Raw genomic sequence first — 14,903 nt, 5'->3', positions numbered from 1 at the left:
CTTCTTTCTTTGTTTCTTTGTTTCTGCGAAGACACAAACCCAGCCATGCACTCATAGAATAGAATCTCTCAAATCCTTGTCCCTCTCTCTCTCTCTCTCGTGTTTTTTGTGTGAGTCTCTTTCATTCTCTCTCTTGTGAACCCCATTTGGACTCTTTCTTCCTACCACGGCTTTCCCTTTGATTCTTTCTCTCTCTCTGCAACCCAACGAAAAGTACAATTCTTTCTTTCATTTTCTACAACCCCACTACACACGCCTTCTGCTTCTCTTTCTCTCTTATTTTTCCTTCCATCAAACGCCAGAAAAAATGCCTCACCCTTTTGCTTCCTTTCTGGGCTTCCTCTCCCTCTCTCTCTAGGGTTCCATTCTTTCTCAGCTTTCTTCTCTAGCCTCCTTCAAAATCATTCTCTCTCCCAATTCAACAACTACCCTTTTGTTTTTCTCAACCTCTGATCACGGTTCACACCTCAAAATCCTATCTTTCCTCCCCCTTGCTTATTTTGCCCCTCCCTAGGGTTTTTGTTCATTTTCCTCCCAGAATAAACAGCTGAAGGATCAAGCTTGGAACCACAATGTGGATTTTCAGAAGCTCGTAGCTTGCAGCTTCCACCCTGAATTGCCTAATTTAGCTTTTAGTTTGTGCTTTTTGCTTTTTGAGCTTTTTGTGTTTCTTGCTTTTTTTAGCTGCACACCTTCTGTTTGAAGAATGGGCTGTGTCAATGGCAAGTGTTGTAACCGGTACTCCACACCGTCAGAGGGTGGCTCCAGGGACTACAGAGAACTTGGCCCTTACCGTGCACAAAGGAAGCACATACTCACTCAGAGACCATTGGAGGTAGCTACTGTTCCTTCACATAACTTCACTTTGGAGTATTCTGTTCTAACCCAGAGGGGATACTACCCTGATTCACCTGAAAAGGAAAACCAAGATAGTTTCTGCATTAGGACTCAGATTCAAGGTAACCCCAGTGTCCATTTCTTTGGTGTGTATGATGGTCATGGTCAATTTGGTGGACAGTGTGCAAACTTTGTTAAGGATAGGTTAGTAGAAACACTGTCTAGTGACCCTGCATTGTTGGAGGACCCTGTTAAGGCTTACACTTCTGCATTCTTAACAACGAATTACGAACTGCATAACAGTGATGTTGATGATTCAATGAGTGGTACCACTGCAATTACAGTGCTTGTTATTGGTGATACCCTTTATGTAGCTAATGTTGGTGACTCAAGAGCAGTGCTAGCTGTTAAGGACGGGAATAGAATTATTGCTGAGGACTTGTCCTCGGATCAGACACCGTTCCGGAGAGATGAATATGAGAGAGTGAAGCTTTCTGGGGCAAGGGTGTTGAGTGTTGATCAGGTAGAAGGGCTTAAGGATCCAAATATCCAAACTTGGGGCGACGAAGAGAGTCAGGGTGGCGATCCTCCAAGGTTGTGGGTTCAAAATGGAATGTATCCTGGAACTGCTTTTACAAGGAGTGTTGGGGATAATTTGGCAGAGACTATCGGTGTCATTGCTGTTCCTGAGGTGTCAACAGTCCAGCTTACACCGAATCATCTATTCTTTGTTGTTGCAAGTGATGGGATATTTGAGTTCCTATCAAGCCAAACTGTTGTTGACATGGTATGACATGCTACCTATTTCTTCTTTAATTCTATATCTTTCCTTCCAAATGTCCATTTTTTAAGTATTGTTATTCAGATGGTGTCTAAATTATTCTTCTCAATCCATTCTAATGTTCAATGTTGTTTTTAAACTAAATAGCAAAGGCTTCAATTCTGTGCCCTGAATTGGAAATAGTTCACAAGGCAAACCTAGCAATGCTATTGCTAATAATTCTTTATTGTTATTTTACTTCAGGAAATGTTATGACTCAGTGTCTTGATGAATTCTATGATTTTTTGTAATGGTGCAGGCAGCAAGCTATTCAGATCCCCGTGATGCGTGTGCCGCCATTGCTGGAGAGTCATATAAACTATGGTTGGAACATGAGAACCGAACAGATGATATAACAATTATCATTGTTCAGATCAAAGGCCTGTCAAATGTATGAATTACTTGAATATTATACCCTTCTCATTTGTATTTTATGCTTTCTAAATTTAGCCCTGCATAAAGATTTCGAATTTGTAGTGTCCCATATTCTTACCCCCTTGCCTGTGCCGCCATCCTTTCAAAATTTGATTGTGCTGTTTTGTTAATGTGCCGCTCACTTGAAGCCAATTCTATTCAGATAATTATTTGTTAAAGGTTTCCTACTGTATTTAGTATTATCTTGATCTGGGGTTTTGATTGGGTTGATAAGCACGGCAACATTTTACACATTTGTTTCTCATACATTCTTCTTGCAAGCATTTTATACAGAGCTAAAAATTCTATTGGTGGTTCAATCATTTGATTCTCTCCTATCATTTGATTATTGGCTTGTTTATCTAATCTTTAAATTTTTGTGTAGTTAGGTTCATCTCAAGTTGGATCAGGTGACATCAATGCCAGTATGTTAACAAGGTCCAAGAGGGGAAACGGAACATCAGAGACATCCACTACTACTGTGTCGGAAGTTTCTCGTTCTGTGAGGAGTGGAATCTCCGATTTACAGACATGTCAGCATGCAGTCTCAATGAGAAGTCCAGCTATAGTCGCTCCCTCACCAACTGGTCAAAGACCAATATGATTGCTACAATCTCACTAGCATCATTTCATATTAATGGTTTATTAGTTTCTGCAAAGACTTCACAGATTTATCCTTTTCCATCAACAGTGTTCAAATAGAGGCTTCATGGAACAAGACCAAGTATCTTTGTTATTTCTCCTATGTGGTACATATCTCTCTAATATTATTTTCTATTCTTCGTGTCATCTACATTATCATCGTAAATTACTACAATGCCACTATGTTCATCGAGTCAAAATGCTGGCTCAATTTCATTGGAAAACATTAGCTTAAAGTTATACCAGTGTAATTTAATCCTAGTTCTATGTATATATGTATATCCATCTATTCTCAATATTCCAATTCTGGTTACATATCATCATTTAACCATGCAGAACCACTTGAACTTGTCTTCTCAGATGACGCGACAACCTCGACTCTCCAGATTTATGTATTGGAAGAGTATTCATAAATTACTTGAGTTGATGGAGAGAGGATGATGCAGGGAGAATGGCTGGTGACTAACTCATTCGTATTGAATTATTGTAAATTGGTCAGCTTTGAAGGGCAAAGCAAGATGCTGTTGAGAATGTAAATTCATTATCCTCGCTCATGCTGATGCTGAGTCCAGTGTAATATAACTGTTTCCTTCCTCCTTGAATATGAAATTGCATTTCAAAATTACTTTCATGTTTTAAATTTTTGGGAGTCTTCAATTGAAAAAGATAGTTTATCCAAATTTTCGAATAAGTCATGTATTTTTTTTAATATTAATCAAAATTAAGAGAAGGGGAGGGGGGAGGGGGAGGGATCATAATTTTGAATTTGATAGGTGTTAAAGTTAATTTTTTTTCAATTTATTCCTTTTTTGCAAAATTATAATATGCCATTTCATCACAATAGAAAGTTGTAAAACTCTTTAAAATCCAGCAAATTAAAATTGTCTGATTATTTATAGGTTCTGTTTTTCTTGTGGTCTTGATTTATAGGTTCATTGAATGCAACAAAATATAAGGCCCCTTTTCCAACTCAGCATGTTGTGGATTCATGGACCATAATAAGCATATGCATAAGTTTCATTGTCCACAATCTCATCATGTCTCCAAAGTTTCAACATTTTGAATCCTATAGGCTTTACAAATTGTTTGATTAGTGATGGGTCTCACATTAACCAATCAATCTCCTTAAAAAACAGTACCAAATTGTCTGTTATATGAAAAGATATCCTACTATATCTAATGTTCAGGTAATATGTTCAGTAATCTAACACCACATTTTACATAGGTTTGTCACATCAATTCCCTTTTGGTGAAACCAAACAAGAAATAGGAAAACTATGGATAGATTTTAGCTTCTATAATTGTATACGTTAAATAGAGAAACTATCTGCCGAAGTATGAATTACACTTTAAGAAAGAGAATCTGCTTGCTAGACAAGAGTTGCTATATAATCTTTTAATATTATTCGAAACTTTGATATGAAAAAATAATGCTTGCATAAGGATATATGCCAACATTCTTTTAGTATTCTTAAAGTTAATTGGACAATAGTTCACATACACAATTAAATTTTCTGCCAATTTTATTGCTAAATAGTGTGTTAAACTTTACTACATTTTTACACAATTAACAGTTAAAAAACTTTTCTGTTCACTGTATCAATTCCTTTCCAATGTGTGAACTCATGGAAACCAAATAAATATAAAAAAGAATTCATCATACAAAATTTCCTAATCAACATCACCTTAGAAAAACTAAGTATACAAAAAGTCAAGCCACTCAGAAGTATATAGAGAGCTTCTTATCTATGCCATCCTGCAACAAGTTACACTGTTCCAACAACTTGCTTAACTGATCAGCTTCTTTGGTTGAATTTTCTTTCATTAATGCTTCACTGCTAACATTGTTCAAACCAAAAGTATAAGCTGTATTTATGCTTGCATCAGCATGGAAAGTGGTTTCAGCATTCCTCTCGTTATGAAATACATCATTTGAGTCTTTCTGAGGAATCTGTTGAATCGCTTTTGGCTCTGGATGACCATTCACAGGAAGAGGAGTGTCAAAATTAACACTGATTAATTCATCTAAAGTAGGGTTAAGATTATAAGATGAAGTGAAACTTGCATCAAATCCCATATCAAGATCCGAACTTGGAAAACCAACATCATGAGATTCTGAGATATAAGCCATGGAGATATCCCCACAACATAAACTCATCAATCGCCAGTTGAAAATCCGACGAAAAATCATGCCCCAGTGAGGAACTACACAATAGCCTGAGCAATGCAGCTCCAGTCTAGAACAGGTTTGAATTGTGACATGTGCCTCTTTCGTTGCCAATGGGGCTCCCATCATCTTACAAGTATGAGTCAGATACAGGATCAAGCAATTTTCGAGCTGTATCCTCTGGTTCTCAATTTCATGTCTAGCTTTACATCCTCCGGCCAACCAGGATAAATTATCAGGAAACGTCGGGAGCTTACAGTTTTGCAGAGCACAAATTACTGGTTTAATTTTTGCTTTCGAGCTCCATCCTAAAATCGGCAAGTACCTTTTAACCACCCTATCTTCATCACATGACTTGTCAAGTAAGCCAATCTCCGGACATGGCCAACCAGCAGGATTTGAATTGGCAGCTAGAATAATTTCCTGCAATGAGCAATCTAAGGCTTCATTGAACAATGAGATACAGTCATTCGGACCCAACTTGTAGTTACTGCTGATGTCCTGAGCCCCTGATAAGGAACTAAGATGCCTATGAACAAGTTCTCGTACTTTCACACAACGAAGCGTAGGATGTAAAGGTGATTCACCTGCCAGCCATTCCAGACCCTCTCTCAGTCGTTGATCACTGAAAAATCCACTTAAGTGTTCCACCTGCTGGTTTTCAATAAGGAAAACAATCCGGAAGCAACTAACCAGTGATTTATCAATGTCCTGAAGGTGCAGTTCATGCATTATAATAGAAGAGAACCCTTGGTCATATCTACCACATAAGATCAATAGTGGTAGGCAAGCTCCAGAGGGAATTGTGTTCAGAAGATTATGGAGATGAATTCTCTGCAGTTCCCATGAAAGGCTCTCAGAAACAAGAAACACAACTGCGTTCGCCCCAGATGCTGCCTCATCTAATCTACCAAGTGCTGTATCCCTGATTACAGAGATGCAGCAAGTAGGATCAGTGCCGAGTTGGCTAGAAAACCACTTCCTCCATATTGCTAAGCCAGGAGATGACAAAATCACATCTTTGTCGCTAGAAGGCATGAGCTTGGAGGCCAACCACCAGCCTGCTGATCCCATTTCATATCCACTGTTCGTCTGAGAACATAGAATAATTTTCCAGCACAAGCATTTAGCTTCTTTGTTTCTTCTGTCTAGTGTATTGGCAACTATTTCTGAGACATTAAGTCTTGCTTGTGACTTTTCCTGCTTTTCACATCTCTCCCTCATAGCTGTATCGATGTCAAACTTGTCAAAGCTACCAGGTTGCTTCATTGTAAAGGAAAACATCATAGTCAATACAATAATCAATTCATGGTTTTATTACTCTAACTGAAAATAAAAATTGCTAAATGGAAAAACGAAAAGTCAATAGCACAGAAGTCCAATAAGCATTTAAAATGATGAATTCACAAAAGGTTTCAATCTTATATTCAGCAGCAAGAACTGCCTTTACTTTAAGAGGAAGTACTCATCTTCAATTCACTTAACAATAAAAACTGTCTTCAGTGGTTCAGCTCATTTAACGAGAAAAAACAAAAAATATAAGAGCAGTTTAGTGAGAAAATCACAAAACCATGCCAATCTTACATTTGTATATTGTCGAATTGGAGGACCCAATGGCAATGACTCTAATGCAGCATTTGTTGCTAACTGCCTCTGCTCACGTAACGTCCTTAATTTTGACACTCGTCTCCTCCATAACCTGGCAAAGCAGAGGGAACAATAATTTAGATTATAGAATTTAATGATTCCAAAAAAACAGGCAAATTCATATTCTAAAAACTGAACATGCTAAATGAAATCAGGCACAAAAAAGTGAAACCTTAAGAACAACTTCAGCTTGGCGTCAGCAATTTCTTTATCTTGAAAGTCTTCACTGTTATCATCCACTTGATCCTCATTTTCTTCCTGGCGGATAACAAGAGACTGATCCTTGGATACATCATGGGCCACAGGAAGTGGCACAAAAATACTACTAACTAATGAACTTTCAGATGAAGCTGGTTTTGGTGCAACCTCCAATGGTCTCACATCAACATTAAAGTTCAAGTTTCTCCTAGGACTAGGAGAGCCTCTCATATTTAAATCAGAATGCGCACTAGTAACTTGTGGCTCAGGCATTTTATTAGGGAATTGGAAGTTGACCGGTGATGGTTTAGGGCTAGCCATATTATGATATTTTCCACTGTCTTGACGACCAAGTAGCTCTTCCTTATTTTGTATCCAAGGGATAGCCTTTCCTGCTTTGCTATCTTTTGGGGACAACGTAACTTGTGAGTCAGGCATTTCCTCATCAAGCTTCTGTCTAGAACTATCATTTTCAATGGACGGAACTATTTGAGGCTCCTCCTTGTTTTGCTTTCTTGTCTCTATCTTAGTTACCGCAGGTGGTACTTCCGCTTGACTCAAGGGTGATACATCCTCAATTATTGTTTCAGACTTTTTCTTGTGCACAAGTTTGGAACGCTTCGTGGGATAGTCAGTATCACCATTGAGAAATGGGCCTTCCTTCACCATGTATGGTTCTTCAAATGACTTTATCAAGAATCCATGATACTCCAAGAGGTCTTCTATAACTTCATCCTAATTTTGATGACAAAAAGGTGAATGTAAGAGGAAGTTGGAAAGTCCTGCCTCACTGTAGACAAAAAAGAAAGGAAACAAGAGAACCATTCATCCACATCTATCCATGAAAAAATACCTCCATGGCAAGCCAGTTAGCAACATGAGAAACAGGGAGGCCTTGGTTATTCTGCAGACCAGAATGTAAAGAAGCAAGTGCCTGGGTACGCAACTGGTGAAAGTGGCATATGATATAAAGGGGTCAGTAAACAAACCACGCCGTTTAGCATGAAAAACATTGTTGTATATTAAGTTATTGAACTAGAACTACATATAAAATATAATCATTTTAGGGAAACAGCTACAACAGTTTACCTCCTAGCAACTTAAACAATGTTACAGATTACCTACAATGATTGTTTAAGTGAATGATGTGTCTATACATGGAAGACCTAACCTTAATAAAGAAAAGCTCAATTATAGTGTTTTGATGAGCACTTCAAAATACAAGGTGGTCTCATACCTTTGCAAAGTGCGCATGCATTAGACATGCCTGAAGATAAGTAGCTTTTCTTGCAAGTCGAAAGAAGGCAATAAAATTACCAGTTCTGCAAGCTCTGTAAAGCAAACAAAAGGGGATGATCACAATGCATGGCAACAAAAAAGTAGCTAACTTCCATTTGAAATTACAAACCTTGCTACATTGCGGGCAAATAGAACTTCTGGAGTCTGCCTTATCTCTGGAGTCATCTTAGCGAGATCGAGGGATAGCTCTGCAGGTTCAACCTAGGATAACTTGCTTATTTTCTTAGGTTTTTCTATTGCCAATGAAACATTAAAGATCAGAGCACAACAAGGACAACTTACTTTATAGCCAGGGTGCTTATCCAATTTAAGGAGAGCATAATAACCTCGAAACTCTTTTTCAGTAGGCACAAGTATTCCTTTCTTTCTGTGATCATCATACATCTGAAACAATTCAACCGAAGTTTTGTTCATCTGTTCAATATTGAGGTGAGCATCAAATCCCTCAGAAAATCCCTCTCCTTTTGTGTATTCGCATAATTCATGCATTGCAATGATGTGTAATTTGATCTGAAACCACAGAAATCAACAACCTCATGAGTTTTAAACTTTTAATCATCACCAGATGTTGCTCTTACAAACATCACCAAGCAGATGCAGGTTCTTGATAAAAGGCACCAGGACCTTCAGAAAATTATTTTACCAACAAATAAATATGAAACTACTGTATCTATAAGTATCCACAATATATATTTGTATTGAGCCTGAATCAATATAGCATACAAAGAACTTGCAGGAAAAATAGATATCATTTTCACTTAAATAAGAGAAAAACCAGGTTTTATTATACTTTTGTTAAAAATAAAAAAGTACCATCTGTTCAAGCATAGTAATAGCCCCTTGATTGAAAATGTGCTGCATTCTCAGGTCCATTCGAATTGCTCTCATCCTATCCCACAAGAAGTTATATGCACCAAGAAACCTCTCATCATAGGGCTGATCTAGCAGAGAAAGTAGATAATCAATTGTCTTCTGCAGTATGGGCATAGGTCGAATCAAGCTTGCTTCCCTCTCTGCTGTCCTAGTATACTGCCATGAATCATGATGTGTTACTAATGAGAAGTGATAACAGTATTTATGAAAAAAAAAGTGAAGTTTAGTATTAGTAATATGACAATCACCTTCTTAACTGCAAGAAGTCTGCTGGTTACATTTCTATCTCCATCCAAGCGTTCATACTGATCAAGGTCCCCTTTCCTTTCACGCTCTCCCCTCTCAGGCTCTAAAATACAGATCCAATCAAAATTAGAATGAAGCTAGATGCTTATACGACCTATTAAGTTGAAGAATTCCCTTAAAGCTCTAGGACTTCTTTATTTATATATGCAGAAGAAGAGTTTAATAGAGAGAAGAGAAGAGTGAGGATGAGGCATCCTTAACCCCATTGTATATAAGATCAGATAATGACATGGCATAAAACAAACCAAGCGTAGAGCACCAAAGGAAAGTAAAAATCGTATCCCTATCCGAAATAAAGTTTATATTTGAAAAAAAGATACGCTAGAAAAATTAAAACAAGGAAAATGCTAGAGCTTTTCTTTTCTTTCATTTTTTTTTTTTGACAAAATTCTGCTCATAATAAGTTGTCATGATTTTCGATCTTGGGTTAGATAAGTAGCCTTCACCTTATCTCATCCAACAATCAAGGACTCTGGGTGAATTATGTCCAACATTTTGACAAATTTTCTGTGTAGCATTAATCTTAAAAGAAATTTCAAAATGAAGCAAAGATGGAAGTTCTTTCAAACTGGATATTTTGGACCCAGGAACAACTATGGAATTATGCATACTTGGAAAAAATTCATAGCATAAATGGAATTGTGATCAGATAAGATTTTAAAAAATGGCACATGTTCACTTGTAGATGTAAAATCTCAAAAACCTACCAGGACACATATCTGGACATAAGCCAATAATTACTTTGGATGTTTCAAGGCCTTCATGATCAGAAACAGCATGGCCATTAGTGAAGTTTCCAGCTGAATCCATCGCATGCCCCCCAACATATCTCTGCTCCAACACAGACTGTTCATGTCTATTTGCAGAAGCCTTCTGGTCAGCAACATCAGCACTATTCTGTTCAGATTTGCTTAATTCTACCTTGAAGCGAGCTAAACGCTTTGCCTTGGCTAGCGCTTCACTGAACGGCACAATAAGAATAAAGATCCTTAAAACAATTATAGATAAAGCAAAACAATAATGAGTGAAAAAACAAAGGATTTTCACTTGACATCATACCGTTCAGGGCTGTCTTCTATGGAGATGGAGTTGCCTTCAACAGTTTCATTGACCGGAAATGATGAAGGAGGAGACCTTCCTCTCTTAGTTGGAGTGGAGCTGATGGGCCCACTATCAGTGGCTTCAGAAACAACAGATGTTAAGGATCTTTGATTCATTTGAGGAGGCCCAGTCCTTAGAACATTTGACGTATTTGTCATTCTAGGTGGAGATATAGAAGGCCTACAAGAAGAAAAATAAAACAGGCTCAACAAATGCACATTCTGTTTCATCGTTTATAACTCAGATATACTACAGAAAACAAAGAAAGTAGGATGTTTGCATACATATTATTCATCACAAGCAAATTGCTAAACTATAGGCAGAGGAAAGAGAGAATAGATGAGATTCTTCTGCATCATCTCTACTCAGACAGTCAGCAGAATCCTCCTCCAAAGATGTTGGTCACCTTTTAATTAGCCTTCTAAAGTGCTTTTAAATCATAAAACCCCTTTTGCCTTTCACATTTACTAAAAATACTTAGGTTGAGATGTCCGCAAACAGGAAGTGATCCAAAATCTAGAAATTATTTCAATTTGCTGGTAACTAATTATATGTTTAAGCCATGTTTAATCAACTGTTTCCTACAAACAACAAGTCATTCTTCTCAAGATTTCATTGAGCTAGATGAAATGAAAATCAAATATACTGCTTAAATAACTGTGTACACTAAGCTGCATCAAATAATAGCATTATTAAGTACAGGCAAAAAATATAAAATGCCCCGACAATACCTTCTAAATTCTTTATGAACAACTTCCTGTCTGATGGCAGAAGATGAAGGAGGTGACCTAGTCCTCTTTGACCCTTGACTGTTAAGTTCTTTTGTAACATTATTCTGGAGATTCTGAGAACCAATGTATGGAGGGCCTGGGGAAAGGTTTTGATGGTTCGAAGGGTTAGCATAACTGGCTTGGCCATTCCATGCTCTGGGAGATAAAGCTTGCCTGTATAAAAAGAATACCTTGATCTATGACAAATACCATTTAGAATATTGAGATGGAATCAGATGGTGACTCCTTATCCCACCATGCTAGGATGGATAAGCTAAAAAAGACAAGTCATGTATAATAAGATGTGGATGAAACACTGGAATAATTACTCAGACCAAGATGCAGCATTTCATAATCTAACCTACATTAAAAACAACAAAACATGTTTCATGTTTCAGATTATAATGTTTGTATGCGCATGGGGAATTCCAGAGAAAATGAATTGGGCGGCAAGATAAAGAGAGAGAGTTGAACCTAAAACTTACTGCTGGACAGAAGTTGAGGGACTTTGAGAATTCCAAACAGAGTGATGATTTGAAGGTAATGAAGGAGCTGATTGTGGTGGTGATTTTAAATGAAGTAAATGACCGCGACCATCAACTGGTGAACTTGACTGGCTACAGAAATCAGCAGCAAATAAATGAGTAACGTGAAAGTAATGACCCATTAGGCATGACACGTCATGGTAAATATTAAGAGTTTAAAGGATGTGATGAGAAGAATGCCAAAACTAAATTGGCTTTCACGGGCCAGAAAATAAAAAATGAATCTGTCATCCCCTTAGATTTAAGCCAACATATATAGAAAATAGGCATTACAACTTTGAACAACAAACACACTTACATTAGAGATGAAACTTCATAATTTTCTTTCAAGTCAAGAAGAATGATGCGATTTATACATTATTAGCGCTTAAAATCTAAATTTACATATAACAAAATATGATCTGATTTTTCTAAAATAAGAAGACACCAAAAAGGGTTAGACAAACCACCCTATTTATCCATTACAGTAGTCTTTATTGATACGATGTAAACCTTGAATCCAACAAAATGAGTTTTCATGGAATACGTTGGCTCCCTGATAAAGTTCAATGCAGAAGCCAACACGGATAACAAAAGTTAAGTACTGGACTCACATATTTCAGCCTTATGCAAATAACACTTTGACACTTGCACCTAAAAAAAAGTTGCTAATGCTCAAATCCTGATACATAATACAAAATACATAATAAATTCAAAGGTATGTGCTATTGTAGATTAAATTATCTTACTTATTTCTTTGGACAGTTTGGTCAGGGTCCCTCAAATCATCAAGATCTTCATAGGACACAGGGGGAGATCTGGTCCGTTCTGGGTTCGGAAATCTAGAAATTCTGGCTGTAACACCATTTGTGGAATCGCGTGAAGCAATAAATGTTGTGACAGGAGTGGATCTTACAGGAGTATGAGTTTCTAAATCTCTATAGAAAGGTCTCTGAACATTACTCCAACCAGAAGATTCAATGGATCTGAAAGAAAAATATAAACTGTCAATAATGCACCATGCAATGAAACATCTTGAAGATAACTACATCCAAACTTTTTCTCAACAAGGGACAAACCATGGTTCTTTTCAATGAGTTTCTCTATAGGAATGTTTACAGAGATAAACTCACTCACTGAAGTTACTAAATAGAGATTAACATAAATGTCCACAAACTCACATAAGCAACAACAGCGAACAGAAAAGCTTTAGCACCCGTATAGAGTAGGCTACATGGATACCATTCAGCTCAATTGTAAACCAAATCCAATAGGAGTACCTTCTTAATGTCCCAAGGTTTTCTTCAATTTTCCTTTACCCTTCTTAATTTGACTACGTTCCTTTTGAACCATTTTTTGTATGGGTCCATATTACTCACCTTAAGGTCAGCTTCATTCATATCCTAATCAATGACAGCACAAACTTTCTGCCAAATACATCCACTCCTAATCTTTTATTTTATTGCATTTACTCAGCCACGTTGAACTGTTGATAGAATTTAAATTACACAGTGGACTCTGAGTCTGGCATTCTACTACCCAACATTCACTATCACAGTCCACAGACCTAAAGCATATATCCATGACATCCATATTCCATCTTGAATCCTAGGCGTTAAAGCCCTAGTCCCTACCCCACAAAATCAATCTCCCAATCACTACAAAAATTGTGCTCTGGTATCCTCCCCCAATTTCTCCCACCTTAAAACAATGGTGAACTTGCACAACACCACCTGCTGAGGTCCTACTTTACCAGAAAACCATATATGCAACAAAACCCATATGAACCTTTTTGTTTTTCAAAAAAGTAAGCAAATAAGCAAAGCAACCCCATTTCCACTGAAAACTCTCTGTCCCTTGTCCAATAAAGACTACCCCACATCTAAAAGATCAAATCTTGCACATATCAACACATACTTAGAATCCAAGTATAACTTCCTAGAGCAACATAAGACCCACACTGATTCAAATCTCGTAAAAGAATGATTTTGAATAATAAAATAGGCGTACCTGGGTCTAGGAGGGGTTGGGAGAGAAGAAGAAGGAGGAGGAGGAGGAGGAGAAGAAGAAGGACGAGGAAAAGAGTTGTTGAAGCCGAAAGGGGGTTGGGATTTGGGAGGTGCAGAGGGTCCAGAACCCTTCCCAAATCCCGTATACGACATTCTTGTATCTCTTCTTTTTCTATGGCATTTATCGCAGCGATGATGATTGGTTAGGGGAAGGGAATTGAATAGAAGGAATGTGTTTTAAAGCTTCCAACTTTTGGAGCTGTGAGTTGGAGTTGGGAGGGTTCAGAATCAGAGTAACGAAACTGAAACACCCTCCTCCTCAATGGAGCTTTGCTCCTTTGTCTTTCTGTTACTCAATAAGTAAGTCATCCATCCGGTAATAATAGAAGGATTAGGCTTGATTAGATGCCATTAAATTGTTGATTTTTTTATTTTTTTAATATGTTTGATAAAAAATATTTTTATATAATAAATAAATAAATTGATAATATTTTTATATTATTGTACTGAAATATAATTGATAAATAAAAATATAAAATTATTTTTTAAATGTTTTTTAGAAATTAACTAAATTTTTAGAATTTATAGCCAATTTTCTAAGTTATAAACCCTTTTAAAGATTATTTGTCAGAAATTAATTTGGTTATGGATAAAATAATAGTGATAAGTTTGAATATGGATGCATGATGAGTTGTCTGCAAATGTGGATATGCGTTGCTCAGTGACCTGCAAAACGTAAGTAACGTTTGCAGGCAATAAAACCAAAAATCTGCCGCTGCCGCAAAACGTATACCAGGTTGCGAAACGTGCCCTGGTTGCGTTTGTTAGCCTTATAGAGCAAAACGGAGGTTGCGTTTTGCAACCTTCCTAATTGCATGCGGAACACGTGTCATAGAGGGTGTTCACTTGGGTTTTTAAAAGGCAAAACACAGATAGATAGAGGAGCCAAGTAAAAAATGAAGTTACTAGAGTTGAGGAAGAGTTGAAGAAAAGTAGGAAAGCAAGAGTAAAAGGATTAAGAATGAAGAAACAAAGTGTGGAAAAAGAAGTAGAAAGAAAAAATGGTGCGTGATTTTAACAAATAAAAAAAACATATTATTGAGTATTTGAGTTGTCCTCAAAGGTAAATAATTTTTTTTTAATATTTAACGATGAATATATATATTTATTCAAATTTTATTTATTTGTGTTGTAATTAGTTGTATTGTGGTTATTAATATTATTAATACTAATATTATATTATTATTTATTTCTTATTACGGTTTAATATTTTTATTACTGTTATATTATTATTAT

General features: G+C 36.8%; 2 protein-coding genes across 9 annotated transcripts; one reads left to right on the top strand and one right to left on the bottom strand.

Annotated features, from left to right (window-relative positions):
* On the top strand, positions 1–3,943 carry LOC107482690 (probable protein phosphatase 2C 35). Of its 6 annotated transcripts, none has more exons than XM_021139847.2 (5): positions 1–1,624; positions 1,917–2,048; positions 2,457–2,658; positions 2,763–2,820; positions 3,074–3,380. In XM_021139847.2, exons 1-4 carry the CDS (start codon positions 707–709, stop codon positions 2,771–2,773), a joined length of 1,263 nt encoding a protein of 420 aa, XP_020995506.1. In that variant the 5' UTR covers positions 1–706; the 3' UTR covers positions 2,774–2,820; positions 3,074–3,380. The 6 variants fall into 6 exon arrangements, 3 of the variants coding, with proteins under 3 accessions (XP_020995506.1, XP_020995505.1, XP_052116727.1); XM_021139846.2 differs by having other exon boundaries at positions 3,050–3,380; XR_002373364.2 differs by adding an exon at positions 3,644–3,943 and having other exon boundaries at positions 4–1,624; positions 2,457–2,820; positions 3,050–3,286.
* A 268-nt stretch (positions 3,944–4,211) lies between these two features.
* On the bottom strand, positions 4,212–13,966 carry LOC107482689 (SAC3 family protein B). 3 transcript variants are annotated; one of them, XM_016103218.3, is made up of 15 exons: positions 13,609–13,966; positions 12,348–12,584; positions 11,560–11,691; positions 11,036–11,248; positions 10,263–10,484; positions 9,911–10,164; positions 9,146–9,246; positions 8,838–9,053; positions 8,307–8,534; positions 8,134–8,225; positions 7,963–8,056; positions 7,579–7,671; positions 6,700–7,460; positions 6,465–6,579; positions 4,212–6,143 (listed from the first exon to the last, which is right to left on the bottom strand). In XM_016103218.3, exons 1-15 carry the CDS (start codon positions 13,758–13,760, stop codon positions 4,434–4,436), a joined length of 4,620 nt encoding a protein of 1,539 aa, XP_015958704.1. In that variant the 5' UTR covers positions 13,761–13,966; the 3' UTR covers positions 4,212–4,433. The 3 variants fall into 3 exon arrangements, with proteins under 3 accessions (XP_015958704.1, XP_015958705.1, XP_052116726.1); XM_016103219.3 differs by lacking the exon at positions 11,560–11,691; XM_052260766.1 differs by lacking the exons at positions 12,348–12,584; positions 13,609–13,966 and having other exon boundaries at positions 11,549–11,683.
* Between the last annotated feature and the right edge of the window lie 937 nt (positions 13,967–14,903).

Source organism: Arachis duranensis, chromosome 4, assembly GCF_000817695.3.
Source record: "Arachis duranensis cultivar V14167 chromosome 4, aradu.V14167.gnm2.J7QH, whole genome shotgun sequence".
Taxonomy (NCBI): Eukaryota; Viridiplantae; Streptophyta; class Magnoliopsida; order Fabales; family Fabaceae; genus Arachis; species Arachis duranensis.
Note: the sequence above shows the minus strand (reverse complement) of the source record. Positions and strands in the feature narration are given on the sequence as shown.